This window comes from Lepidochelys kempii, chromosome 26 (genome assembly GCF_965140285.1).
Source record: "Lepidochelys kempii isolate rLepKem1 chromosome 26, rLepKem1.hap1, whole genome shotgun sequence".
NCBI lineage: Eukaryota > Metazoa > Chordata > Testudines > Cheloniidae > Lepidochelys > Lepidochelys kempii.
In genome coordinates this window covers 6,709,170-6,735,938 of record NC_136405.1, presented here as the reverse complement: position 1 = coordinate 6,735,938, position 26,769 = coordinate 6,709,170, and the positions used below count along the sequence as shown (strand labels likewise).

At 45.3% G+C, this 26,769-nt stretch overlaps 1 protein-coding gene across 5 annotated transcripts in view; it reads left to right on the top strand.

Annotated features, from left to right (window-relative positions):
• Window positions 1-26,769, top strand: part of LOXL2 (lysyl oxidase like 2) — a 98,922-nt gene that overhangs the window by 15,069 nt on the left and 57,084 nt on the right. For all 5 annotated transcript variants that reach the window (XM_073324947.2, XM_073324949.2, XM_073324951.2 and 2 more), the window contains 2 exons: window positions 8,161-8,602; window positions 13,711-13,886. In XM_073324947.2, the coding sequence (XP_073181048.1) occupies window positions 8,242-8,602; window positions 13,711-13,886 (537 nt within the window). In that variant the 5' untranslated portion in view covers window positions 8,161-8,241. The remainder of the gene's footprint in view (window positions 1-8,160; window positions 8,603-13,710; window positions 13,887-26,769) is intronic.

Below are 26,769 nucleotides of genomic sequence, written 5' to 3'. Positions count from 1 at the left end.
TTGGCCCAATCCTCCAATTTGTCTAGGTCCTTCTGTATCCTATCCCTCCCCTCCAGCGTATCTACCACTCCTCCCAGTTTAGTATCATCCGCAAATTTGCTGAGAGTGCAATCCACACCATCCTCCAGATCATTTATGAAGATATTGAACAAAAACCGGCCCCAGGACCGACCCTTGGGATACTCCACTTGATACCGTGGAGATATGTGCATCTCTAAATACCAGGGTCACCATTCCAGTTCTGCAACTGCATGTGGTGTTGATGGTTCAGGTATTTTAGACTGAATCAGCATTATGCGGGGATTTTCCTTTTTTTTTAAATGGCATTTAATATTTGCTAGCATTCCACAAAATCATTGTGTATCCAGAGCGTGTGTGCATGCATGCATGCACACGTTCTATTGCGATGAATCCAAGCATGTCAGCTGTAGATTTCGTTGCACTACCCAGTTGAAGCCTCTTAATCATAAGGAGCAAATCGCATGCCATTAAAGAATGGAGTGCTGGACTGGGACTCGGGAGACCTGGGCTTTATTCCCAGCTGGCCTGCTGGGTGACTACGGACAAGTCGCTTTCCCATGCTGTGCCTCGGTTTTCCTATCTGTAAAATGGAGACAATGATACTGAACTCCTTTTTAATGCACTTTGAGATCGACTGATGAAAACAGCGATGCCAGGCAGTATTATTCATAAACTAAAAACATATGTTTTGTGGTTCAAGTTGCTGCTGCTTCTGTTAAAATGAATAAGGGGTCTGAGCAGATTAATTGTCCTAAAGTTTAAGAAACCATAGGATATTTCTGGAACTTACAATAAATAACTAGAATTACATTGAGTTCAAAAGTTTAGTTCTGCTTAATCATTTCTGATGTGAATTAGAAGGGTAGGGTGTAAGTGTCCTATCTGTCGCTGGACTTTTTCATACTGATACATTACAGTCCATTGAGTCACCAAGACCTATAGGATAGCCAAGAATCAGTATTGGCCAGGAGTCTGAGAAAGTCAGTCATGCTGGAACACGGAGGCTGTCGCTCTCCATTCGCCTCTGTCCTTCGTTGCCAAACAGATTTGGAGAGGGGAGAAAAGTGAAGCTCTGTTGCCAAAATAAAACACACATTAGAAAGTGCAGCTGTTGGGGTGGGGAGGGGGCTTGACATGTGTCCCTCTGTCCCCAGAACAAAAATTCTTTCTACTTAGCCGTAAAGGGGAATTAAAACAAACAAACAAAAAATGTAAGGGCTAAAACTGAGAGTGAACGTAAGTGATTTCAGTGCAGTGAGAGAGAGAGAAAGGAGAGAGCTTTAATGCTAACTGATGCCATGGTGCTAAGACTCACATTCTTGTTATCTTTCCACACTTCCATCCCACCCTTCACGCCAGATACATGACAGGAAACAGAAAATCTTCAGGGATGATTAGGGAATTGAAAATTAATTCGTGAAGCTAATAGCTACAGTGGTATTGTCAAAACCAGCCTGAGCAACTACAGTTCCCAGCAATGCTTCTGTTCCCATACAATTTCTGAGTGAGTTTGAGATCCTGTGCTTCTCACCCCTCCTAGCCCCTTCTTTGGGCTTTTCAGTTACGTGAGATTGGTAACACAAACACTGTGATAGCCATGGATATTTGAAGGGCATGCTGGAACAGTGTGGATTCATGGACCTGTAGAATTTCCCTGGGTGGTACAAAGGGATTCGGTCACTTGACTTCCTTCAATGCTGAGTTGTGTGGCTGGACCTATGGCTCGTTAAAAATGTAGTCCACGTTTTTTGTCACCAGAGTTTCTCTTTGCAGATCTTGTGTAAAGCAAATGAGGGAAAATCCCAGGCTTCTTTGTTGTGAAAAGTTCTGTGTTGTAAATACATTTATCCCTCCAGCTTCTCTCTTCTGGCAGAGTACTGTGCTCTCTGTCTTGTTTCTGTGGGTTCCCCCTCACCACCCCGTTGTACATATTTCATTAAGTCAGTGGGTTTTTTTCGTTACCTAACATATGAATGTGCAGCTGACGCCAGAAAGCTTTTCGTAATTATCTGCCTATCCTATGTTCTTTGCCGAGCTAGATCCTGAGACAAGTCAGATGATGCTTGTGCTGTAGAATAGCACGATGTCTGTTTGTTACCTCGTCCCTGAGAAACCTTAATGAAGTACAAGTGTCCCTCTATGCCCAAGACTCATCCGTTCTTCAAAGTGAAATGGGTGGTGGTAGAATTAAATCCTCTTTGCTTTCGCGGATGTTACCAGTTGGGCCTATTCAGTTTGCAGCAGTCTGCTGAGATCCTGGGTTTGCTAAAGCAGCTATCCGCTTGCTACTGGCGGTCCACTGTGTTCTGTTTTTAATGATCGTTCAGGCAGAACTGAAGCAAATGGGGAAAACCCCAATGCTGCTTGCTAACATCTGTTGGCTTTTTTTCATATGACCGGTTGCATTCATTTTAGGTGATGACTAGCTGAATATATTATATCACTATGGACTGAAAGGTTTGCAGACTAGACTGGGCTTGCGGCATCCGACAAACAGGGCCCGTAATGACCTTACACTTTTACTGTCACAGGCCCGGTCTTGCATTTTTTGAATCTTGTGGGAGCTTTTACGTTGATTTCAGTGGGCCCTGGATTGGATGCCATATGAGAGCACTTTGATCTCAACCATGATCTTTTTTTTTTTTTAAACCAAGCTGTAACTATCGATCAAAACGGAGTCCAATCTAAGAGGATCCAGTGTCGGGTAAATTGCAGGCACGTTGCATTGTGAGTCTGCATGTGAAATAGTTGCATGCTTCAAGCAGGAGTTGCCTATGGAAAAATTCCAAACTACAGCACTTGGCTCTTCACCTGCAGTATGTGAAGAGCTAGGAAACTTTCTCCCATTTAAAGAGCTTGCTTTATCTGAAGCTATATGTACAGCCTATCAGGGTGGCATGCAATCTCTTCGGAAATGCTGCTTTTGAAAGCCCCTATACATTGTTCACCCTATGTGATATCGCGAATTAACATTGCTATAAGGGTGATCTCTGCCAGAGTACTTACTCCTGCATTAAGTATCGGGGGTAGCCGTGTTCGTCTGTATCCACAAAAACAACAAGGAGTCGGGTGGCACCTTAAAGACGAACAGATTTATTTGGGCATAAGCTTTCGTGGGTAAAAAACCCACTTCTTCAGATGCATGGAGTGAAAATTACAGATGCAGACATTACTGTACTGACACATGAAGAGAAGGGCGTTACCTCACAAGTGGAGAGCCAGTGTTGACAGGGCCAATTTGAACAGGTCGATGTAGTCCACTCCCAATAATGGTTGAGGAGGTGTCAATTCCAGGAGATGCAAAGCTGCTTTTGTCGTGAGCCAGCCACTCCCAGTCCCAGTTTCTCTTTGAAGTGTGTTTCTGAAGGTTTTTTCATTGAAGGATGGCGACTTTTAAATCTGTTATAGAATGTCCAGGAAGATTGAAGTGTTCTCCTACTGGCTTTTGTATGTTACCGTTCCTGATGTCTGATTTGCGTTCATTTATTCTTTTACGTAGAGACTGTCTGGTTTGGCCAATGTACGTGCCAGAGGGGCATTGCTGGCACATGATGGCATATAGCACATTGGTAGATGTGCAGGTGAATAAGTTCCTGATGGTGTGGCTGATGTGGTTGGGTCCTCTGGTGGTGTCGCGAGAGTAGATAAGGGGACAGAGTAGGCAACAAGGTTTGTTCGACGGCTTGGTTCCTGGGTTAGTGTTTCTGTGGTGTGGTGTATAGTTGCTGGTGAGTATCTATCTGTCATAAGCAAGCTATACCTCTAAGCAATTGACTCTTCTTGAAAAGCTGATGATGCTCCATGGTATGTGCTCTGTGTTGCCTCAGGTAGGGCAAGGATTGTGGGTCATTAAACTTCCATCTACTGTACACATTTCCATTTGCCCATTGCACAGTAGTTTTTATAAGGAGAGAGAGAGAGAGGGTAGGGATGCTGAGATCTCAGAAGGGAGTATTAAAGAGCTCTGTTGAAGTCACCAATCTTTTTATCGGCAGCTGCTTGAAGGTACAATTGCACAATGTTGCACATTCTGGAACCCTTGGGCTGTTCATCAGTGTAGTACTTTCTTCTCCTTTCAGCACACTGAATTTGCAAATCAGGTTCTCCAGACCAGCAAGATGCTGCTTTTCTTCTTGTGGCTTTCCCATAGTCGCACCAGCACCTACGAAATTATTAAAATAGGTCTAAAGTGAGGCCTTAAAGTAATCACACAGGTCTCTGATGTGTAATGGACTTTATTTCAGGTCACATTGATAACTGACGTGAGCATTGAGCTCGGCCAAGTTACTCCTCTAGCTGAAGTGGTAGGGGCCTGTGCTGAGGGTCTCTGGTTCAATCCCTGCTGGTGACCTTGATGGCTGTCTGTCTCTCTGCATGTTGTGGCACCTTAAAAGGGTTCTTGGGGCCTGATCTTGAAAGTCTAGACGTAGTGTTTCCTCTCATGAGTTGTCCCATTGACTTCAGTGGGATTTCTCAAGTGCATAATGGTTTCAATGAGTGGTCCCAGTGCAGGCTGGGAATGATTTGAGGGTCAACACAGGCTTATGTGCTGCTGGACCCCCTCCTGCTCCCATTCAAGTGATGTTGATTTCCATAAACAGCAGGGTTGAGCCCTCCATATCTCTGACTTAAACCCCCCACTAGCTTTAGCGGATCAGGTCCTGTGTGTGGAAGTGTCCTTACTGAGATGATAAACCGCACCATTTATAGATAAAATTATCTTTCGACTGTTGTATTCTATTCTGGTAACATTCCTCTCTTTACTATAGGATGTATTAATGTGCTTGAGGAATGTGTTCTGTAGGGAGTTGGGGCATTGAATATAGAACACACAGTGTACAGTTTAATGTGGTACCTTCTCGGGCCGGTGAATGGCAGCTATTTCCTAATCCCTATTGTGAAATAGCCCAGTCAGTAGCAATCAGAATGTCTATTATTCCTTCTCTTTGAATGTACACACTATTGCATGCAAGCCAAATGGAGCATTCCTGGCACCCTTAGTACAAAGGGACTCAAATTTGCTTTAAGGTGGCTATTGAAATCCATTGATGGTTTGTTTGTGTTTTTTTTAAACTCCAGATGGAAATGTGGTGTTTGTACAGCGAGGAGAATCTGATATTTCTGGTCATGTTTGAGTTGCTCCATTGTCTGTGGGATGCCACAACTTTGAAAAAGGGATTCTTGATGAGCTCTGTAGGGTTTATATTCGGACTTTGTGGAGGCAAATAGTATATTTGCTTCACCCGCTGAATTCTCTGAAGAAATTACAGCCCGACATGATTGTGAAGAAAAGGAGCTGCATGTTTCCTCAGAGCCCTGTGCATCCATCTGTCCCTTTCTATGACGGATAAAACCCCAGTCCTGATTCAGCCCTTACCAGTATCTTGCAGAATCAAAGCTTAAGTAATGAGTTAATGTAGAGACAGAGGATAGTCTTCTGGTTTAAAGCTCAGGACAGGAAGTCCAGAGATCTGGATTCTTTTCCAGGCTCTTCAACTGACTTGTTGGGCACATTAATGTTCTGTGCTTCAGTTTCCCCTGAATGGGGAGACCTACCGACCTCACGTGGGGGTAAGGCTTAAATCATGAATGTGTTTTGAGCTCTTCAGAGGGAGATCAGAGTGCTTGAGAGAGTGATTTGCCAAAGTACAAAGGTATTGAACAGTGCTGGCACAAATGGAGCATCTTACGAACACAGATGCTTAAAATGCTCAGTTCCCACTGAGATTCAGGGGAGTCCCAATCCCTGTGATGACTTTGCAAATCTCAGCCACAGCCTTGGCTGCAAGTGAGCCTTTTGCTGTAAATATTTACCTCACTAGGGTTTTTTGGGGTTATTTTTTTTTATGGCTTCGGAAGATGCAGCCATATGTCTGTGCACTGTGCTCTTAACCTACCTAATTCGGGTGGTTGCCATTTGTTCCTTTAAATGTTCTTGTCCTGGACCCATCCCTGAACTAGCCGACTGCCTATGTCAACTTTAGGCATTAAGATTTGCCTTATTGGATCACGTCAGCATGTGGGCTCTGATAGCTTTTTATACCAGATGTTTTGACACGAGCCAAGAACAAAAACCAAACTCATAACTCACATGGCCATCCAGTGCTGTCCCAACGTAACTCTGCTGGAATCACTGGATATGCGCCGGGAGTGTTTTATGCAGCATCTGGTCCCCATGAGCCTTTTGCATATGCAAAAAAGGCACATTAAGTTCAGTCATAATGCATATTTCACTCTACTTCCATTGGCAAACCCCCTTAATGAATTGTCAGAAGAAAAGAGAAGTCATGTGATTGAGGTGTTGTCCTGGGACTCAGGAATCTGGGTTCTACTCCCAGCTCTGCCATAGACACCACATGTGACTGTGGGCAAGTCACTTTTCTTTCTGTGGCTCAGTTCCTGATCTGTGAAATGGGGATAATGCTTCCTGACCTCATGGGGTGTTGTGAGGTGTATAGTTACCACAATGATGAGTCCCATACAAGAGCCTAGAAATCAATCTTAGTCCAGTGAAGTTCATGGGAATCCATGATGTTAACAAGCTCAAGATTTGGCCCAAACCCAGAACTTTGTAGCACTCTGTCCCCCTAGTTTCCCCAAACCAGTTTTGTTTGAACCATGGTTAACAACCTCACTGTGCCAGTCAAGGATAGGGATGTTTCAAATGCACCCACCTTTGTTACTTGCACTTGGTTCAGAGAGAGATACTTTTCATCCAGAGGTCTCAGAGCACTTTACGAAAGGAGAGTCTGTATCATCATCCCTGGAAGTGACTTGCCTGAGATCACTTTGCAGTGTGGTGGCAGAACTGGGAATTAGGATCCAAGTTTCCTGGCTTCCAGTCCAATAGACCACACAGCCTCCATCAGCAGCTTGGAAGGCTACTTTATCCAGGTTTCCCTGTGCCCATGTCTCTTTGTCACCTTTTGGGGTAGCACAGACCTAGCACATACTGACCAATCTTCCATTCTAGACATCTGTATTGATGACTCTCCTTCCCTGTGTTTTGGCTGCTGCCGGGGAACGATACTGCTTTGGGGAGTTGGGGATCTTTTTCCCACTGCTCTCTGGCATTGCTTCATTTGGAAACTATTCAGCCTCTAACCTCCACGTGTACTCCCGGACTGCTCCACGTGCTGGTTGCATGAATGACAATGTGGAATATCTGAGGGCTGGGGCAGGAAATGAGCTGACATTCAGTTCAGCACTACTTCTGGCTCAAGTTTCTTAACCAGAAAATAACTCCTCCTTCCGACCCGTCTCTCACTATAAACATGAAGAAGTAGTTTAACCACTGCACTTCTATCTAGTTGACTTATGGCTGGAGTTCAGCTATAACATTACCAAGAGGCCAGAGAATGTCAGACAAATCTACATGAAAAATTATTCCTGTGCATGACCACAAACAATAATTCCATATAGATGAAGCCAGACGTGCAGTAATGGAAATATGCCGTATGTCATAATATTGGGAATCACAAAAACTCAAACTGCAGTGTAAATCTCTCCATTCTTGACCACATTACTTTATTTAGTTTCCTCTCTGTTTTTCCACCATTTAAAGGATGGATTTGGCTTTTTTTTTAAAAATTTATTTATTTAAGTGGGGGAGGGATAGCTCAGTGGTTTGAGCATTGCCCTGCTAAACCCAGGGTTATGAGTTCAATCCTTGAGGGGGCCATTTGGGATCTGGGGCAAAAATTGGGGATTGGCCCTGCTTTGAGCAGGGGGTTGGACTAGATGATCTCCTGAGGTCCCTTCCAACCCTGGTATTCTATGAATTGTACATTTGCTGAGATGGCCACAGAATTAAAATGGCAAAACCCTTGTTCAATCAGACTGTTGAATAGGTTAGTCTGCTTTGGTCATTTTAAATGCAATTCCATAAAAAATTGTTTTCAGATTAGAGCTGGCTGGAGAATAACAGTACTTTGTCACACACCATGTTGCGGTTTTAACGTTTGTCTCCGTTGCCCTGTGGAACAAACCCAAGACCTTTGATTTCAAAAACTTTCGCTAAAACACCAGGAGGGGCAACTTGGACGTATCCTTCCATTGGTCAGGTCTCTTCTGTAGAGAAAAATAAGTCCCCATTGTTATCATGTTTTACCTCTGACACAGACTTTTCTTTCATTTCAGCCAACCCACGCAGCATCCTACCCGCACTGAACAGCAGTTGCTGAAGAGAGGCACTGGCTCTGAGAACCGCAGGGGCTGAAAATGGGAAGATGCCTGAGTTTCAACTGTAACCACTGTTTCATCGTGCTGTTCTTTGTCAGCTCTCTGAGCCATTTGGGCCTTGCCCAGTATGAGCACTGGCCCTATTTAGGCTACCCTGAGCAACCCCCTCCGCAATACCACGCCCCCCAGCAGCCGGCCAACGTCCCCAAGATTCAGCTGCGGCTCAGCGGGCAGAAGCGGAAGCACAATGAGGGGCGGGTGGAAGTGTTCTACAATGGGGAGTGGGGCACGGTGTGTGACGACGACTTCTCCATGCACGCCGCTCACGTGGTGTGCAGGGAGCTGGGCTACGTGGAGGCTGTGTCCTGGGTGTCGAGCTCCAAGTATGGAAAGGGAGAAGGTAAAGTCGCCCGGTCTCTGCGGCCCACCTTGTGTTTATGTTCACCCTACTTTCCTTGGCCTTCTGTGCGTGCCCACGCTGTGGTGGGGTTTCCGGTGGCAAATGATTGAAACAAAATGAAAGGGCTTGTCTACGTGAACGCTTTGTTCATGGCAAACTGGGGTGTACATCTGCCCCGCGCGAGCCTGTTGCGCACTCCAGTACTAGGGTGGATCCTGCTGCTGTGAACTAACAGTTCTCTAGCATGCTTTAATCCGCTCCTGTTTCAAAGCAGAATATATCCAAGCACACTACAGCGTTTTTAGTGCGTGGTAGCAGGGTCCACCTGGATGCTTGGAGCATGGCAGGCTACCATGGGGTTGATTTACATCCCAGCTAGCCACGAGTTAAGTGTCAGTGGAGACAGGCCTGAGTTGAGTTTAGAGCTATTGAGAGGGGCCAGATTGAGCAACGTGGAGATGTAAAGCCCTTGATGTGTCAATGCAACAGACTGAGGATGTGGCTCAGCCCTGGCCTAAAGGAGGCCACCTCTCGGAGAAGAGGAAATGACTCAGACCCCGTTCCCAGGCTACCACCGCTGGTGTTAATGGAACTGAGATTTAGGGTACCCAGACATTTCAGATTGGGAGAGGCTGGGTGGGAGTCTTGTGGTTAAAGCATGAGACTGGAATGCAAGAGATGTGGGTTTGATTTCGGGTGCTGTCACAGACCCCCTTCTGGGACCTTTCAAGGTAGCTTCTGATGGTAGGGGGCAGGGCTTAGCAGGCCTGGAGCTAACTTCTGGTTTATAGCTTATGTTCCCAAAAGCTCATGCTTCAGGGTTTTAGCCAGCCACCTACAGGGGTCAGGAAGGGATATTTCCCCCCGAGTCTATTCAGGGGTGGTGATTGTCGTTGATCTCCTTTCTCTGTAGTATCATGGATGGCCATGGCTGGAGATGGGACTCTGGACAGGGTGGGCCAGGACACAGAGCATTCTCTCTCTCTCAGGAGCTTGGCTGGTTTGTTCTTGCTCACCTGCTCAGAGTCTAACTGATTGCCATAGGTGAGGTCAGGAAGGAATTTTCCCCTAGGTCAGTTTGGTAGTGACCGTGTGGGGAGAGGGGTTTGCTTTTCTCTGCGGTGTGTGGGTGCAGGTCACTTGCCAGGGTTATTTGGGCATCTCTCACTTAACCATTTCCCTGCCATTGCTGGGGTCTTAGGCACTGGTGCACCTCGGTTCCTCCTATTCTCTGCCTGTGGCACATCATAGTCTAGTCTCCCGGGGGTCTCAGTTTCTTTGGTCTAATTTCGGTTGTCAGGTTTAGTGTGCGGGAGCTGGGTGGCGTCGGTGGCCTGTGATATTCGGGAGGTCAGATGGCATGATATGTTGGTCTACGACTGTACGACCTTCTTCAAGTCACTTAGTCTGTGTCTCTTGTTTTCCCGTCTGTAGAATGGGGATAATGGTCCTTCCTTCTTCCCACCCTGTGCCTTGAGTCTTCAGATTGTAAGGGACTGTCTGTTACTGGTAGTAAGCGGGTGGCAGACTAAAATTTTGCTGAGGGAAGCAGTTTGTCTTGACAGGTTTCAGAGTAGCAGCCGTGTTAGTCTGTATTCGCAAAAAGAAAAGGAGTACTTGTGGCACCTTAGAGACTAACCAATTTATTTGAGCACAGGCTTCCGTGAGCTACAGCTCACTTCTGAGTGGCTTCTGGACTAGCCTGTGAGATGCCCCAGCCTGCATTTCTAATTACGTAATTAAACACAATTTATATTAATCATTCAGGAAACTAACATACTAGGTCTGGCTGGGGAAGAGTTCTCATCAGGCCGAACCTTACATGGAACTCTGTGTTTATTTTTTCTCCTCCTTGATATTACATACAGATGGCTTGGATGTAAAGTGTACTGTTACAGATGAGACATCAAACCGATCATGCTTCAAATTGGGGCTTCCAAATATGCAGTTAGTTGAGATGTAGGATGGCAAATATTGGTTTGTTATATGTAGGAATTGTTTATTAAAATCATATATGGGGTTTAATAGCTCCATAAACCTCAATAACTCTGTTTAATTGTCTTATCTACCATAAGTAAATGTTTGCCTACTGAATATTTTATAATTGATAGCATGAAACATAGAGCCAGGTTCATGCTAGATGTAACTCCATTCACTCCAGGCAGTTACACTGGGGATGAATTTGGTCCATAGTTTTTTAACACTGTTCTTTAACACTCACACCTATAAAATTACCCATAAAAAGGAAGCAGGGCTTAAAATTGACTTGAGAGAAATTTGAGACCCCAAATGTTGTCCCACATTGTGGATCTTGGCTCCCACGGTCCAGCAGGAGATTTCCAAGGGAGAGGCCGTGACACTTTAAACAAAACATTACCCTCTGATTCACTTAGAGTGAGTGCTCTTTCTCTGTGTGCTGCAGGGAGCCCATGCCATGGAGATGGGATTCACCAGGGCAATTTCTGCATTGCTGTGGGGAGGGTCTGAGCATGACTTGGTCTGGAAGAGAGAAGGAGCATGGTTGATGGATCCAGGATACGGTGAATCAACCAGCCAAATGTAAAATGCACTATGGGCTCAGGATATGTCTACATTGCAGTGTGAGCCTGGGGTTGTTAGAACTCGATTTATCAGATCCTGGGTTTAAGCTTTGGCATGAGCGTTGACATCATTGATAATCCCTGGCTAGGAATTGTTGAAGCCTGGGTTCCAATCTGGGGCTATAGCTTCTACGTGATGTCATGCTGCCCCGAGTCCAACCAACTATATCCCAGACTTCCTAACGCCCACCCAAAATGTAGACACTGTAGCCCTTTGTTTATGATGCGGGGGGGGGAACTTGACTATCCACCAAACTTGACTGTCCAGAGGACAAAGGAAGTCAGCCTGTGGGATGCTTCTGGCAGACTCCTAGAGCACAAGTCTGGTGGGGCTGCATCTACGTTGAAGACGTGGGGCTTAAATCCTGGATCCCAGCTTGACTGAGGCTTGGCCCCCTCCACCTCCACGGGGTCCTGGAACCCTGGGTCAGCACAATTTGTGTGTAGCTTGAGTCTGAGTTCGAACCTTGGGCTTACATGCACTGCAATGAAACACCCACAGCGGCCCTGTGTCGTCTGACTCAGGCTCATGGGGCTATAAAAGTGCTGTGTAGACTTTGGGGTTGGGCTGGAGCCTGAACATCTACCCTGCAATTTTATAGCTCCATAAGTCCAAGTCAGCTGACATGGGTGAGCCACAGGTGTTTGGCTGTGGTGTAATCACACCCTCTGAAGCTATGGCGATGGGGGGATATATAGGAATCTAGTTAGAGAGACAGAGGAGGGAATGCAGCAGTTGCAGAGGCTGCCCTGGTGTTTTCAGTAGCAGCCGCAAAACTGGAAGAGGCGGGGGGGGATTCCTTCCATGTGACCAGCGTGAGAGCTTGCATTGCACCATGGCCATTCATGTAGGCTTGGCACAGGGCCTGGGGAAACAGCTCAGATCCCTTGTATATAACATAGTAGCAATGATGCCGAGGAGGTCCTATACATCTCACTTTTAAAGGTGTCAGAATGGATTGTTACAGCTGGGGGAGGGGGAATCTCTTTCTGATCCCCAAATGTGGAACACCCCTTCTGTGGTCTGTCACTTGGGTTAAGCATGCAGGGCTTGATTTTATTTCAGAGGCCCACAGCTCCCCTTGAAGTCCTAGGGGCTACAAATGCTCAGTGCTTCTGAGGATCAGTCCCTTCAAGACTCCAGGGATGGGCACTATATGCAGCCCAGAGTTGGGACGGTAGATTCCATGTGACGCTGTAAATGCTTTCACCCTCATCAGCTGTTGCAGGGAGAGTGTGGCCCTGGTGTTGAGATGTGGCCTGTGATTTTAGGTGTCCAAGCTGGTGATGCCTTAAAGGGGGCCTGATTTTTCAGAAAGTTGGGGCTCAGCACTGTCTGAGAGTCAAGCCTTGTTAAGGTGTTTCAACCTGGAATTCCAGGCCTCCCAAGTCATTAGGCACCCATTGAAATTTGGGCCAAAACACACATTTTAAAAAATGACACGATTCAACCAAAGCTCGGAGTTCTCTCCAAAAGGAAGTGTAATTGGGATTTGACATATTAGAGAGGATGCAAGAGGCCCTGGATATAGACAGCTGATTCATGGCATGTGCAATTGGAGGCCATGCTCTAATCAACTGAGCCAAGGGGACCAACTGACACCAGACGCTCTGAAGTGGCCGCCGTCAGGGGAAGATAGCTTTTACCACAAGGAAGTTTATGATTAAAGTCACTTTTGCCTGCCTTTCCTTCATGTGCTGCTGCAAATGGCAGAGGGGGTGGTACGCCAGAAAAAAGGATTTTGTTCCACGTTGCGAAACAGGACTATCCGCAGCGGGACACTGTGCCTGGCATCCACTCATTATGGTGGGACTCAGATACAATGTGCAGAAAGCGCAGAACTCTCTGAGCACAGCATCAGTGTGGTGTCATGTGTCTATCTGAAATGACTACGCTACATTGCTTCACGTTTTAAATTCCGCTTCAATACCGAAGGTGGGGAAGATTTTCAAAATTTGACTTGATTTTTGGATTCCCAACATGAGACGCATTTAAAGGAGCTGATTTTCAGAGGGTGGGTGCTCAGCACTGTCAGAAAATCGGGCCCCTGCAAGGTATCTCAGCTTGGGGCCCCCAACTCATTAGTCACTTTGGGAATTCTTGGCTTGTGTATCTTAATGCAGACTTAGTTGCTATTGGACATTGAAGAACAGATCCTCAAATCAGTGTAGCTCCATTAACTTCAATGGAGTGATGCTGATTTACACCATCTCAGGATCTAACCCTAAACACGTACCTTATTCAACTTAACTGTTGTGTTTCTGGTTTATAAATATCTGAGGTGGGTCCTGCACAGGCCTGGATAGACTGAATTAACTTGGCTGTTTTCTCAATTTATTTAAGTAAAGATTTTAGACCTTCCTTTGACAGGAGTTACAGTGGGGAACACGCACTTAGCAGAACTGGTGTGTCAGGCTCATTTTAGATCAATTATTACGGAATCTAGATTTACCATCTCTGCAGTTTGCCCACTGATGTCTCAGGTCTTTCTATTCTTGCCTCCTCAGGCAAAATCTGGATGGACAATGTCCACTGTACGGGCAAAGAGGTGACGCTGGCAGCATGTACCACAAACGGCTGGGGCGTCACAGACTGCAAACACACCGAAGACGTGGGAGTTGTCTGCAGTGAAAAGAGGATCCCTGGCTTCAAGTTTGACAAGTCGTTTCTCAACCAAATAGAGGTAAATGCACGTATAACTTGAAGGAACTGATCCAATGCCCATTGAAAGTCAATGGCAGGCTTCCCATGGTGTTCGGATCAGGTGCTATATCTGCCCAGGTGACGAAATTGTTGGGCTCAACCTGCAGCGTTCAGATCCGTGCTCAAACTTGCCTAGCACACTAGATCATAGAATCATGGAATATCAGGGTTGGAAGGGACCCCAGAAGGTCATCTAGTCCAACCCCCTGCTCAAAGCAGGACCAATTCCCAGTTAAATCATCCCAGCCAGGGCTTTGTCAAGCCTGACCTTAAAAACCTCTAAGGAAGGAGATTCCACCACCTCCCTAGGTAACGCATTCCAGTGCAGATGTTCAGAGCTGGCGTTTCGATTGAAGCCCATGTCACGTACTGGGTGTGAGGAAAGGATCCGATCTGGTATTTAACAGCACTGCATGATGCTTTCGTGAGTTGTCCTACGGATGGCTCTTCTCTTATCTACTTCATCTTAACGTAGACGTGACGATATAAGCTATTGTGTTCCAGCCCCTCCTCTGTGAAATGGGGTAATGATAGTTCCTACCGCCCTTTTTCTGTCTGGTCTATCGAGACCAAAGGCCCCAGAGGCAGAGACTGTCAGCATCTAGCATAATATGGCACTGATCTCATTCGAGACATCTAGCTGCTTCTGCAATATAAATAATCGAGAACAATAACATATAGTACCTTTTCAGAACGAAGAATCACAAGGCTCTTTACAAACTATACACTGTTTACAAGAATCACCTCTATTGGTACTAAAATACAGCTGATTGCAGGGTGAAACATATTTAATGGCAAGCAACAACTCTGCATGAGTCCTACTTCCTGTCTTAAGAATAGTATACAATCCGGCTATAACAGCAAGCAAATATTCCAGGGTGTTTTCTTAGATTAATTTTTTGTCAGCAGTAAAATAAAGACACATGCTGATATTTTTAAACAAACGTTTTTAGAATTTCTGCGTAGTATATGGGAAGGTACAAACCCAGTTATTTTTCCTTGTGGATCACCTTTTACAAAAGTAAAAAATTATTGTACTTTAATAAGCATGGCAATCAAATCAGAAAGACACAACATGTGTGATACAGTGCTTGTAATTAGATGAATTCCTTATTTGTTAAAAACTATGAATTATTGGGTGCCGTTTTCTATAGTCGTGATCTGGCTTCTCTTTGGTTGTCTTATGGGCAAATTTGGGTACGACAGAGTTGTCCACGGACATGAGCAGATTCCAAGAGTTGTGGGTTTGAGTGGATTGACTTATAAGGCACTATTTAAAGAACTATTTATGTGCCACTTGGCTAAAGGATGATGAAAGAGGGGCTGTGATAACTCTGCAGAGTGTCTGAAGGAGTTGAGGATTATTGTTCGGAGTGCTGGGAGGAAATTTAACAAGTGTAGGCAGGACGTCCGGAAAAAGTTCTTAACTGGGAGGTTAGGCTATTCGGCCGTGGAATAGTTTCCCATGGGAAATGCTGAAATCTCTGTTGCTTGAGTCATTTTAAAACTAGATTTGACAGACTCCTTGAGAATAAACTGCCAGGACGAATCCTGTAGTGGAAAGAGGATGAGCTAGGTGAGCAAATAATTCTGTCCATCGTGGATTTCTGAGTGGCTTCAGGTTGCAAACGACTCATGATGACTCAGCGCAAAGTTGCTCTCTTTACAGTGTTGTAGTGTTTTAATATGAAATACAGAGATCACCCTTCATCATCATTCGCCAGCAGATCCCATCCAATTACCACAGTTATATCCGAGCCTAAGTATAAGGGGGAATCCATGGTATCTGAGCCACCACAGAGTAGTTTCTGTGGCTAAGTCCTGGCTTGGCTGTGGACACATTTTACAACCTGCAACAATAGTGGATATGTGTTTGGTTTTTTTAATGCACTTTTAAAACAAGATTATTCAAAGGACTGTTGGCTGTTCAATAACTAGCAATAACCTTTTAACATTTGGTTCCTACAGACTGCTCCACTGGAGGATGGTAAATATAATTTGGATGGTGAAGAAATGTAGCACTCCCTGTTTAAGAATGCGTAGGCCATGGCCTAGTGGGTCACCACACACACTAGTTCTGTAGTAATCTCAGATCCTCCCAGCATGTGTGTGGTGTCGATGGGGTGATCTCAGCCGTTAGCAGGAAGAGGGTGCCGTTTGCATTACGGAATCAGTCACCGGAGACGCTGGTCCCGGAGCCGCAAATGTAGCGGTTGTTGTGAGTCTGTGAAGGAGGGGGAAAGCTCTCCAGGATGAAGGGGATGGTGGAAGACTTTCACCTGTGCACTCTTCAAACTGTCTGATGTTCCGAGTCACTGTCTGAGTGAATTTACGGTCCGTGACTCTTATTGCCAGGCTCATGGGTTCAGGCTGCACATTGGGTGGCACTATGTAGTTGCCCCTGTTTGAGCAGACTGTGGGGTTTGAATCCGTGATCTTCACTGCTAAAGCCGGGGCTTCTACTGCTTGAGCTTAAGGACTTTAGCCTCCTAAGATGGCTAATGTGGAAGACTCATAAACCTCTTGTGTGGACCAGCCACTCGAGGAGGACATAGGTCCACATTCTCCTAGTATGAGTGGCAAACGCATTGACATTCACACCTGAGTGGAAAGAAAACCCCAGGCCAGAAATCTTAGCCACCCTCCGCTTTGCAGCAGAACGATAGAGAGGAAATGCATTGGTGGTGGTGTGAAAAAGGAGAAAAATACTGATGGTGGGGGTTTTTTGTTTTTGGGGTTTTTTTCTGGAGCGCTGATTCAGTGGTTAGAGCAGAGGACGGAGAGTTCTGGCTCAGCCACTAACTAGCTGTGGCCTTGGGTAAAGCCATTTAGTATCTGTGTATCTGTTTCCCTACCTGACACGACTCACCTACCTCACGGGGCTGCTGTGTAGCTTCAACTGGGGAATGCGTAAAGAGCTTTGAGACAATCTTGTGAAAGGCATCGCAGCTGTGCAAGGAATTGCTACAGTGGCTTTCTCCCATTTCCCATCACCATCCCCTTAGCAGCTTCCCATAAATGAGTAAGAAGGGAAATGAGGCCTTTCGTATCCTAACAGGGATCTCTCAGTGACCAGGTCAATGGCACCATTGTTTATAGGGGAGTAGATACAAAACCCTGGAATATCAGAGATGGCTTTGGCAGATGCTCGCTTCCCCATAGCCACCTGGGAATTATCAGCACAGAGGCTGGAGGAAAACATGCATCAGTCTAGACAGAGGTCATCTCGCTTGGGGATGCTTCCGATATTAATCATAAATTCTAGAGCCCTAGTGCTTAGCTAATGGAAAAGCAGAGCGTTTGACTAATGAGTTAAACACATTGGGTTAACTTAGAGCTGGTTTGTTCCGACTTTTGTTGCTTTTGAGGCTTTAATTCATTTTATACATTCCAAGCAAAGTTTAAGCAGTTTAAATGATGCAGATGTGAGTCACTAGCAAGATCCCACAGGAGTAGGAAAAGGTGTGAAATAAAGTTAAATTCTCCACCGCCTGGCTGATCTCTGAGGCTCTCAGACCAATCACGCTAAAGGACAGTAGCAGCCCTCCTGGGACTAGCAGGGGAGCACTGGTGACTTAAGCATATTGTGTTTGCGAAGAAAGTGGAACTGATCTTTTAGGGGCCTGATCCTTCCAGGCTGAGTACCCTCAATCTGTCTAGTTTCTTATAAGACCCCATTCTGATGTCAGTAAACATTTTTATTACCATTACCAGTTGAGGCAGAGGGGGGAGAGTAAATCACCTGGGCCAAAGACCACACAGGAAATCTGTGGACTGAAAGAATTGAACCTGCATCTCCTTAATCTTGGGACAATGCGGTTACCACAAAATCATTCTTCCTCTTGTGTCAATGGAAAGTTGCCATGTCTACCTTAGTAAAGACTGCAGAATCAGCTTCTTAGTCCAGCTCTATTGCTATGACGCATGCAGCCCTTTCTTTCTATTCGAGGCTTGAACACGGTGGGATAGTTTGGATGACCCTTGTATCTAGCTGCATTTATTTATGACCTAATAATCATGGAATCATAGAATATCAGAGTTGGAAGGGACCTCAGGAGGTCATCTAGTCCAACCCTCTACTCAAAGCAGGACCAACCCCAACTAAATCATCCCAGCCAGGCCGTTGTCAAGCCTGACCTTAAAAACTTCAAAGGAAGGAGATTCCACCACCTCCCGAGGTAAAGCATTCCAGTGTTTCACCACCCTCCTAGTGAAAAAGTGTTTCCTAATATCCAACCTAAACCTCCCCCACTGCAACTTAAGACCATTACTCCTCGTTCTGTCATCTGCCACCACTGAGAATAGCCGAGCTCCATCCTCTTTGGAATCCCCCCTCAGTCTTCTCTTCTACAGACTAAATAACCCCAGTTCCCTCAGCCTCTCCTTGTAAGTCATGTGCCCCAGCCTCCGAATCATTTTTGTTGCCCTCCGCTGGACTCTCTCCAATTTGTCTCATCCCTTCTGTAGTGGGGGGACCAAAATTGGACGCAGTACTCCAGGTGTGGCCTCACCAGTGCCCAATAGAGGGGAATAATCACTTTCCTCGATCTGCTGGCAATGCTCCTACTACTGCAGCCCGATATGCAGTTGGCGTTCTTGGCAACAAGGGCGCACTGCTGACTCGTATCCAGCTTCTCATCCATTGTAATCCCCAGGTCCTTTTCTGCAGAACTGCTGCTGAGCCATTTGGTCCCCAGCCTGTAGCAGCGCATGGGATTCTTCCTTCCTAAGTCCAGGACTCTGCACTTGTCCTTGTTGAACCTCGTCAAATTTCTTTTGGCCCAAACCTCCAATTGGTCTAGGTCACTTGGACCCTCTCCCTACCCTTCAGCGTATCTACCTCTCCCCCCAGTTTAGTGTCATCCGCGAACTTGCTGAGGGTGCAATCCACACCATCTTCCAGATCATTATCTCTAAATCTCAAGGCACTTCACAAAGGAGGGAAATTGGGGCAAACTGAGGTATAGGGAGGTGAAGTGTCACCCAACAGATCAGTTGCAGAGCCTGCAATAGAATGCAAGATCTCCCGAGTCCCAGTTTATTGTCTTATCCGCTCGGCTGCACAGCCTCCCTGCGAAAGTGGTCTGGCTTTCACCCGGAGCTCCAAGCAGAGCTCGGCACCTCTGAAGATCAGGCCTCTCTTATTTAGGTGCCTAAATATGGATTTAGAGTCCTAAGTGTAGGCGCCTGGGCTTGAAAAGTTTGGCCTCTAATTATAGCATGAAAGGGAGATAAAAGCCTGAGTTTTGGCTGGTGCATGCGACGATCTCCTGAAACCTTTCAAAGGCAGGACAGAAAGAAGGGGTTAGTTCTCGAAATCCCTCTCCTTCCCCTGCTAGCATAGATTGATGCTATTGATTGTTGGTGCACACCAGTTGGTGTAGCTCAGTTGAAGTCAGTGGAGTTATGCCATTTTCCACCTGCTGAGAATTTGGTCCAATATTGGTATGTTCCTATCTCCTGCACATCACTTTGCGTGAACGTTGGGGCCTCCTAAATAGGATAAAAACATACTCTTGCTCCTACTGTGCACAACCAAACCCATTTTATCACATCTCTCTGAGAGGTCAGGGCATGCTGGAAGGTCCTCTCTTCTGCTGCTTTATTACAGCAGGATCACAGACCAAGGCGAAGGGTGATCGGCTATGAATTTTAAAATTCCATTCCACAGATATTTTTCAGTAACAGTTAGCTGCTAAATATCTAACCTTCTCCCCCCGGGGCTAATCTTCACTTTATCTTGTTAGCAGCTGGTATGACATAGTTTCAACCCAAAGGTGATGAGATCAGAGGGTCATAAAATCCGAAACAGGGAGGTCAAGATGCCTGTGCGAATGAATGTTGAAAGTCTTTGCTTTTCCATTGCACGTCTGAGAATCTTGCACATCTTGCTCAGATTCACCAAAGGAAACGGTTGTTTTGTACACTCCCACTTTTTCACTTCTAGTGCACCTGACGCAGTCTTCTCCCACTCATCCGCTTTTTCCAGTTGGAAGGATTCTGGTAGCTTGAAATTCTTTATTAAGTAGGAGCATCACGGCCTGGTCTAGGTGAGAAAATTCCACTAGTTTAACTTCAATCACTTTTTAAACCAATGCAAACCTCCCATGTGGATGCCCTTAGTTTAGTTTAGTTTTAAACCAATTCCTAATCAATTTAAGATTAATCAAAATAAACTTGGTTTAAGCCAAAATAAGGGGCTTTAAAACTGCAGCTTTAACAAATCCAGTGCCTCTTTCTCACATAGAAAGGCCTAATTTTTTAACAACTGTGACCTTTCCTAAATGAATGCTTAGGATTCTGAGTTCTAATCTTCTGGGTTCTGAGTGCTAATCCTATGAATTATCAGATGCTGCCACTGCAAAATGTTTTAATCTAAGGCTTTGTCTACACCACGCTAAAACACCTGTGGCTAGCCTCTGTCATCTGACTTAGGCTTATAGGTTTGGGCTGCAGGGCTATAAAATTGCAGTGTAGATGTCAGGGCTCAGGCCGGAGTCTGCGCTGTGAGACTCCTTGAGGTGGGAGGGTCCCAGAGCCCTGGCCTCAGCCCAAGCCTGGATATCTACCCTGCAATTTTATAGCCCTGAAGCCCAAGCCTTGCGAGCCCAAGTCAGCTGACGTGGGCCAGCCACAGGTGTTTTTACTGCAGTGTAGGCATGTCCTCAAGGGTTATCGATTCCTGAGTTCTATTACCAGACCTGCCACTGACTCCTTATGTGACCATGGGACAGACTTTTAACCTCTCTGTGTGTTAGATTTTCCCATCTGTAATATGGGGATCATATGCCACAGCCCCCTTGGGAGATAGGTAAGAAAGATTACTTGTTTGGAAAGTGCCTTGAGATCCTCCTGGGATAAACACTTTAGAACTATGAAGTATTATTAAGATTTAATACAGAAGGCTAGATCATGAGCTGGTGTAAATCAATGTAGCTCCATTTCAGTGGGACTCAGTCAGTGGAGGTATGCAGGCTTACACCAGCTGAGGATTTGACCCAGGTTCCTAAAATCAAACAGACAAAATCTTTACACTCTTCAGAAGCAACATTATATCCCTCTAGCAAAGGTTATTTTTATTGGAAAATGTCCCTCGGGTTCCTAATCTGGAAACACTGCAAGTAAAGCATGTAGGATGAAATTTTCCAGAGATGACTGTAAAAAGCTTGGTCTGTGTGTATGATGATCAGAGAGACTTTTTTTCCATTACAGCTCTTTTCATAGTCTGAGGATTGTGTCTCTCTTCTTCCTTGCTCCTTTCGACCCCATCCTGACATGAAAGAATATACCTGCTCATTGCTGCTTTGAAGCAATAATTCTTCTCGCAGCTGAACAAAGGGAGCCTTCCCCAGAGCTTTTCAGTCACATGCATCAGTGTCCTTAAGTCCCCTTCCTTCAGCAATGTGAGGGTTCTTGTATGATGGAAAAGCTGACGGTTACAGACAGAACCTTGAGGCACAGCTGTTTAAACTGTTACCACTGGTTCATGCTGCGTGGCAAGGAGGTATTATTATAGCCCTTTGCCCGCTTCATCTGATGATCTCAAAGTGCTTTATTAATACAGCTTAATTCATCCTCACAACCCCCCAGGGAGCCCATTATCCCTCTCTTACAAATGGGGAAACCAAGACACGGGAAGGTGAAATCTTTCCTAATGCCACCTAGGAGTCCCTGTTAGAAGTGGGAATGGAACTCAGACGTACTGACTCACTGACCCCTGTCTGAACCACTAGATCCCACTCCTTCCATCACGAGAAATTTCTCTCTCTAACCCTTACAGCACTGAGATTAGTTCTCTGGGAGTGGCACTGAGGAATGGGGGAGGAAACTTTTTTTTCCATTCTCTATAAACCACCTTTCTCACTCTCAGCTCGTCTTCCTGTTCCCCTGGGAGCTCTCGCTCGTCGCTGCCACCCAGTTCCCCACCGCAGCCCATGCCATACCACTTTGGCGCCTTCCCTGATCCTCCCTGGCCATCACGCCTATCCAACCCTCCTCTTCCTCCCTACGGGTTCCCAACAAGAACCAGTAGCAGGGGAAAGCTGGTCACGGGGGTGAGCACAGCCCAGAGATGACCAAGGTTTTTGGCTGAAAACGGGACAGCATTTGCTCTGACCTGCTGTACCTCCATGTTATTTGATGCTTTAGCATTCCTCATAGTGCCCTCAAAGCCTACGTGTCCCATATGTGTCGGACAGCAGGTGTCTATGTCTACACTTAAAACGTAACAGCGGCACAGCTGTGTCACTGTAGCGCTTCAGTGTAGACACTCACTACGGTGACAGGAGGGGTTCTCGTCACTTGAGATAATCCACCTCCTTTAGAGGCGATACCTAGTTTGATGGAACAATTCTTCTGTCGACCTAGCGCTGTCTACACCAGGAGTTTAGACCAGCGTAGCTACATCTCTCCAGGGGTGTGGATTTCACAACCCTGACAGACATAGCTATTATGAAGAGAGTTTTCAGTGTAGACCAGCCCTGAGCGGAGCTCCTTTTGAAGCTGGACATTTCTACTGGGGATTGGGAGAAATTTGTTACTATCTATGGGTAAGAACTCTAATCATCTCAACAAAGCATATACACCCCCTGTCACAGACCCACTGCTGCTGACGTTGTGTCCCCAGTATTGCATTCATGGCTTGGTGAATCCAGGCCCCTCACTGTAAGCCAAGTGGTGAACTCTTGACACCCACTGGTACAGCAGTTGCCTCAGCTGTCCTGTTACTTTCAGTAGGGTTTGTGATCTGGTCCTTTGGGAAGACTCATTGTCAGGCAACAAATGGGTTAAGAGAGAGACAGGCTGAAATGTCACAACCAAGAGTTAGTGATGGAAGATCTGCAATGAATGGCGAGACACCAGGCTAGAAAGAACAGATTTATCTTAGGGCAAATTTTCAACCATTCCAAAAAACCTCTTCATTCCTGCCAGATATTTTCTGTGGTCATGGCATGATTTACCCTTGAGATTTGTTCAAAGGATCATTTCTTGGGGGTGATCCTAAAAATGCACATACCAGAGCAGCCCCATGAATGTGCTGCTGGCTTGTGAGAATTAGCCTGCTGCCTCTTCTCCTTGGCTGTGCAAATACTCGGCTTTCCAGCGTTAGGAAGGGAGTGTTTGCTCAGCTCTACTGGGAAGTTTAAATTACAGTGAGTGAATATTACAGAGGGAAATTTTCTCTCCTGGAAAAAAAAAAAAAGTGCGTAGTCTAAATACCCAGACAGCGTCTCATTGATGTTACGAGAGCAGGGACCTGTGGCTTGGGCTTGTTTGCTAATACCTCTTTGCCTCTGTGAACCTTAAAAAGGAAAGGCAGGTAAATCTTTCACTGCTGAGAGTAGTCCCCTCTCTCCACTTCATCACTCTTACCTGTGTGTAATAGTAAGCAGCATGCCACTAAGGGGTTAAAAAGCAACAGTCTTGGAGTGGAAACATGGCAGGTGTGTGGCTAACCAAATTCTAATAGGGTTTCTGCATGTGAATGGAAAGGGAGCACAGAAGGAGTAGTGTGGAGTGCTTGTCAATGCTGAGCTTAGTGAGTGAAAAGACAGGCAAATTGAATTTGCGAATCTATTTACTGCAGTCTTTACATGTGTACTTACATGGATATGGCTATACGTACATACACATTATAGAATACACATGGCCAAATTCATCCCTGGTGTAACTCCATTGTCTTCAGGGAGGTGGGTTTATTTCATTACGTTGTATCCACGTTTTAGAACTTAATCTGGATTCCATTTTTTAAACTCCAGATAAAGCTTGAAGCTGTGTTCTCTCTGATCCACATTAGTGGCCAGATTTATAGCTTGGAACTAACCATGATTGTGGAGCATATAACCAAGGCTATTTGTAGTGGCATGGCTTCTAGACAGACAATAAGATTGATCGGATGCTTCTAAGGCCCTGCTAGCCGTACCCAGGGTGAGTGCCGGGGGAAAAAGTAAATCAGGTTGTTCTTGGGGGGTCAGTGTATGTCTATGAATACACTTGTGAATTGATCATTGGATTTCCTTGGGAGCATATAAGAAAGGAACAATAAGTGTTATAAATACATACTCTGAGTAGCAATAATAGCTACTCTGGAAAATGTAAGGCATAGCAATTTTAGCTCCTTTCACCCAAGGATCTCCAAGCACTTTATAACCATTTAATTCAACTTTTCAATGCCCCTTTGTCCTAGATGCCCATTTTACAGATGGTGTAAAGAAGCAAGAAAGGCTAAGGACCGGATTTTTCAGTGAATCGCTCAAAAACCACAGTAATGGAGGGGAAGCATTTGGAATAGAACCCAACAGTCCTGACTCCCTGCCCCTAGACACGCTGCCTTGCCCATTCCTCTGCTAATTTACAATGAAAAATGATACTGACCCAGGGTAGAACACGAATGATCTAAACCAAACAATCTCTGCATCATGGGATTGATTTTTCAGTTACACTGAGGCCCCTTGACACCATTCCGGCAGTGTAAAGGTGCCTTCAAAGGTGGAAATGTACTCTGTACCTGCTTTAAGACCCCTTTCCATGCCAGAGTGGGGTAAAATGAGCCTTAATGTAAATGAAAAACATTTGGGACTCGATTCTCAAAGGCTTCACCAGACGTTGGCAGCTGGCATCGAATTCGTTCTGATGTTTGTTGATGTTCTCCACAAAAGCATGAGTGAAGGATATAGGCTTTCTGCCGTAACTTTTCACGGCCTGCTTTTCAAATAGCTTGTCTCGCCACCTTGTGTTGTCTAAATATAGTTTAAACATACTTAGCAATTTTATGGTCTACAGTAACGGGATCCTACTATAATTTTTAAAAGTAGACACATGGTAGGTGGTGTTTTTTTTTAAAGTATCTCAAAAACATCCTTTAAAAAATATTTAATTCTGCCCCTTCACTTAATATAGGATTCACTACTAAGTATACTTAATGGCTGCAGCTTTTAGATATCTGCAAATAAATCTGGGTCTAAATTCCAGCACTAGCTAGACTGTGGGTGGAACTGTCTGTAGGCATGGTTCCTGCCATGGGGAGGAACACAGTTAAGTCCTGCCTATGTTACAGCTTTTAACCATGTTATTCCGGGCTCTGTTGACTTGGTGGTGTTTGTAGTATATAAGCTGCTTCAGACATAACGATTTGGGACTCAGGATGGGATGTGCAAGATTCGGGGGGAACCTATCCTCTTACGATGTTCTGCAACTTTTAAATCTTCCTTACCATCTAGTTCCTTTTGTATAAATGAATGAGGTTTTCCTGTGGGCATGGCAGGCTTTATCTAGTTGGTGGGATTCTAGGCTAGAAAATATGGCCAAGGGCCTGTTCTAATTTCCAGCACTGAAGAGTGATGTTCCATAGAGATGGTGTGCACTTCTGTCCAAAGCTTTCTCATGCACCCATCTCTGCAGTATCTCAGGAACCATAAACAAGAATTAATACTGTGGTCCAATTTGGCTGGCCACTCATAAGCTGCCTTGTCTTCTAAAAGGTCACTTCAGAGGGTGGTTCATTAATCCTCTGAGCCAATGAATGGAGTCATCTTGTTGATGATGAATAGAAGCGGGTGACAGAACTGAATTGGACAGGTAGGCTGGTCTATCCCATCTATTAGGACCGGCTCCAAAGCCTATACAATGAATGAAGAGTTTTCTATTGATTAAATGGGCTCTAGATCAGGCCATTAATGAACACCCCTCGAAAGAATGACTTAATCGTTGGCATAGAGAAGTGCCCTAGCAGTACCAGTTTAGGGTAAGTTTAGACCAAAGTAGCTATTTTATACGTAGAAAGGAAATGTTTATCACTCTTCCCTATCTAGATTATGGCTAGAAGTGGACAAATAACATAAAAAGCTTGTCTCTCTCACCAGCAGAAGCTGGTCCAATAAAAGATATGACCTCCCGCATGTGGGCTCTCTAATATCCAGGGAATGACACTGCTACAACACCACTGCATACAAATAAGATATAGTCCTCTTAAAAGTTACATTGAACTTTAGGAATGGCTAGCCAAGGGGATACTGAGCTTTTTAAAGTACCTCTTGGCCATTGGTTAGAATCCAGAGGTTAGAATCCATTGGTTAGAATCCAGAAGTCACCGTCTAATGGTCTTCAATGACCCATGTGGCATGAGGTTGGTGGCTCTGAGTCTACCTCACGAAAAGCATCACCATGTTTTCCACTCAGCCTCAGCAAAGAGGCCAAAGGTGGAAAGGGTTACAGGGAACATCCTCTTCTCTCGCCCCTGGAGGGTTGTCCTTTCATGGTGAGAGGTGGCTGTGAGCTCCTCAGGGCAGGCAACTCTTCTGTGTTTCTGGGGAGCACCTAGCACACTCTGGGCACCAGTGCAAATAAATTATAAGTAACATGTGGGTGAAGAGAGATGCGTGAAGGAAATTTGGTATTGCTTTTACTCCTGTGTGTCCTTGTTCTGAGCAAAATGGAGGATCTCAGTCTGCCAGGCCAGCTCAAATCATTAGTATTTATTTATTTATTCATTCATATTATGGCTGCACCTTAGAATCCCAGTCATAGGCCAGAACCCCATTGTGCTAAGCACTGTACAAACACAGAACAAAAAGTTAGTCCTTGCTCCAAAGAGCCATGCCATCAACTAACTTGATTCCTACTTGTCAGAACGACAGCAGTACTGGTGAAAGTTGCTGACTTTTCAGTCCTGGAAACTGAAAAGCCCCATTTATCCACAGAGCAGATTAAATCCAGGATACAAGATTTCACAAATACATCTTGCTTTCTGACTTACCCACTCTCAAGTGTTCTTGACGTGAACAGATTTATTTTCTTGTTTGTTATGGCAACTCTGTTTTACTCTTTCTCTGTGTCAGTTTAAATGTTTACTTCTCTCTAAATGC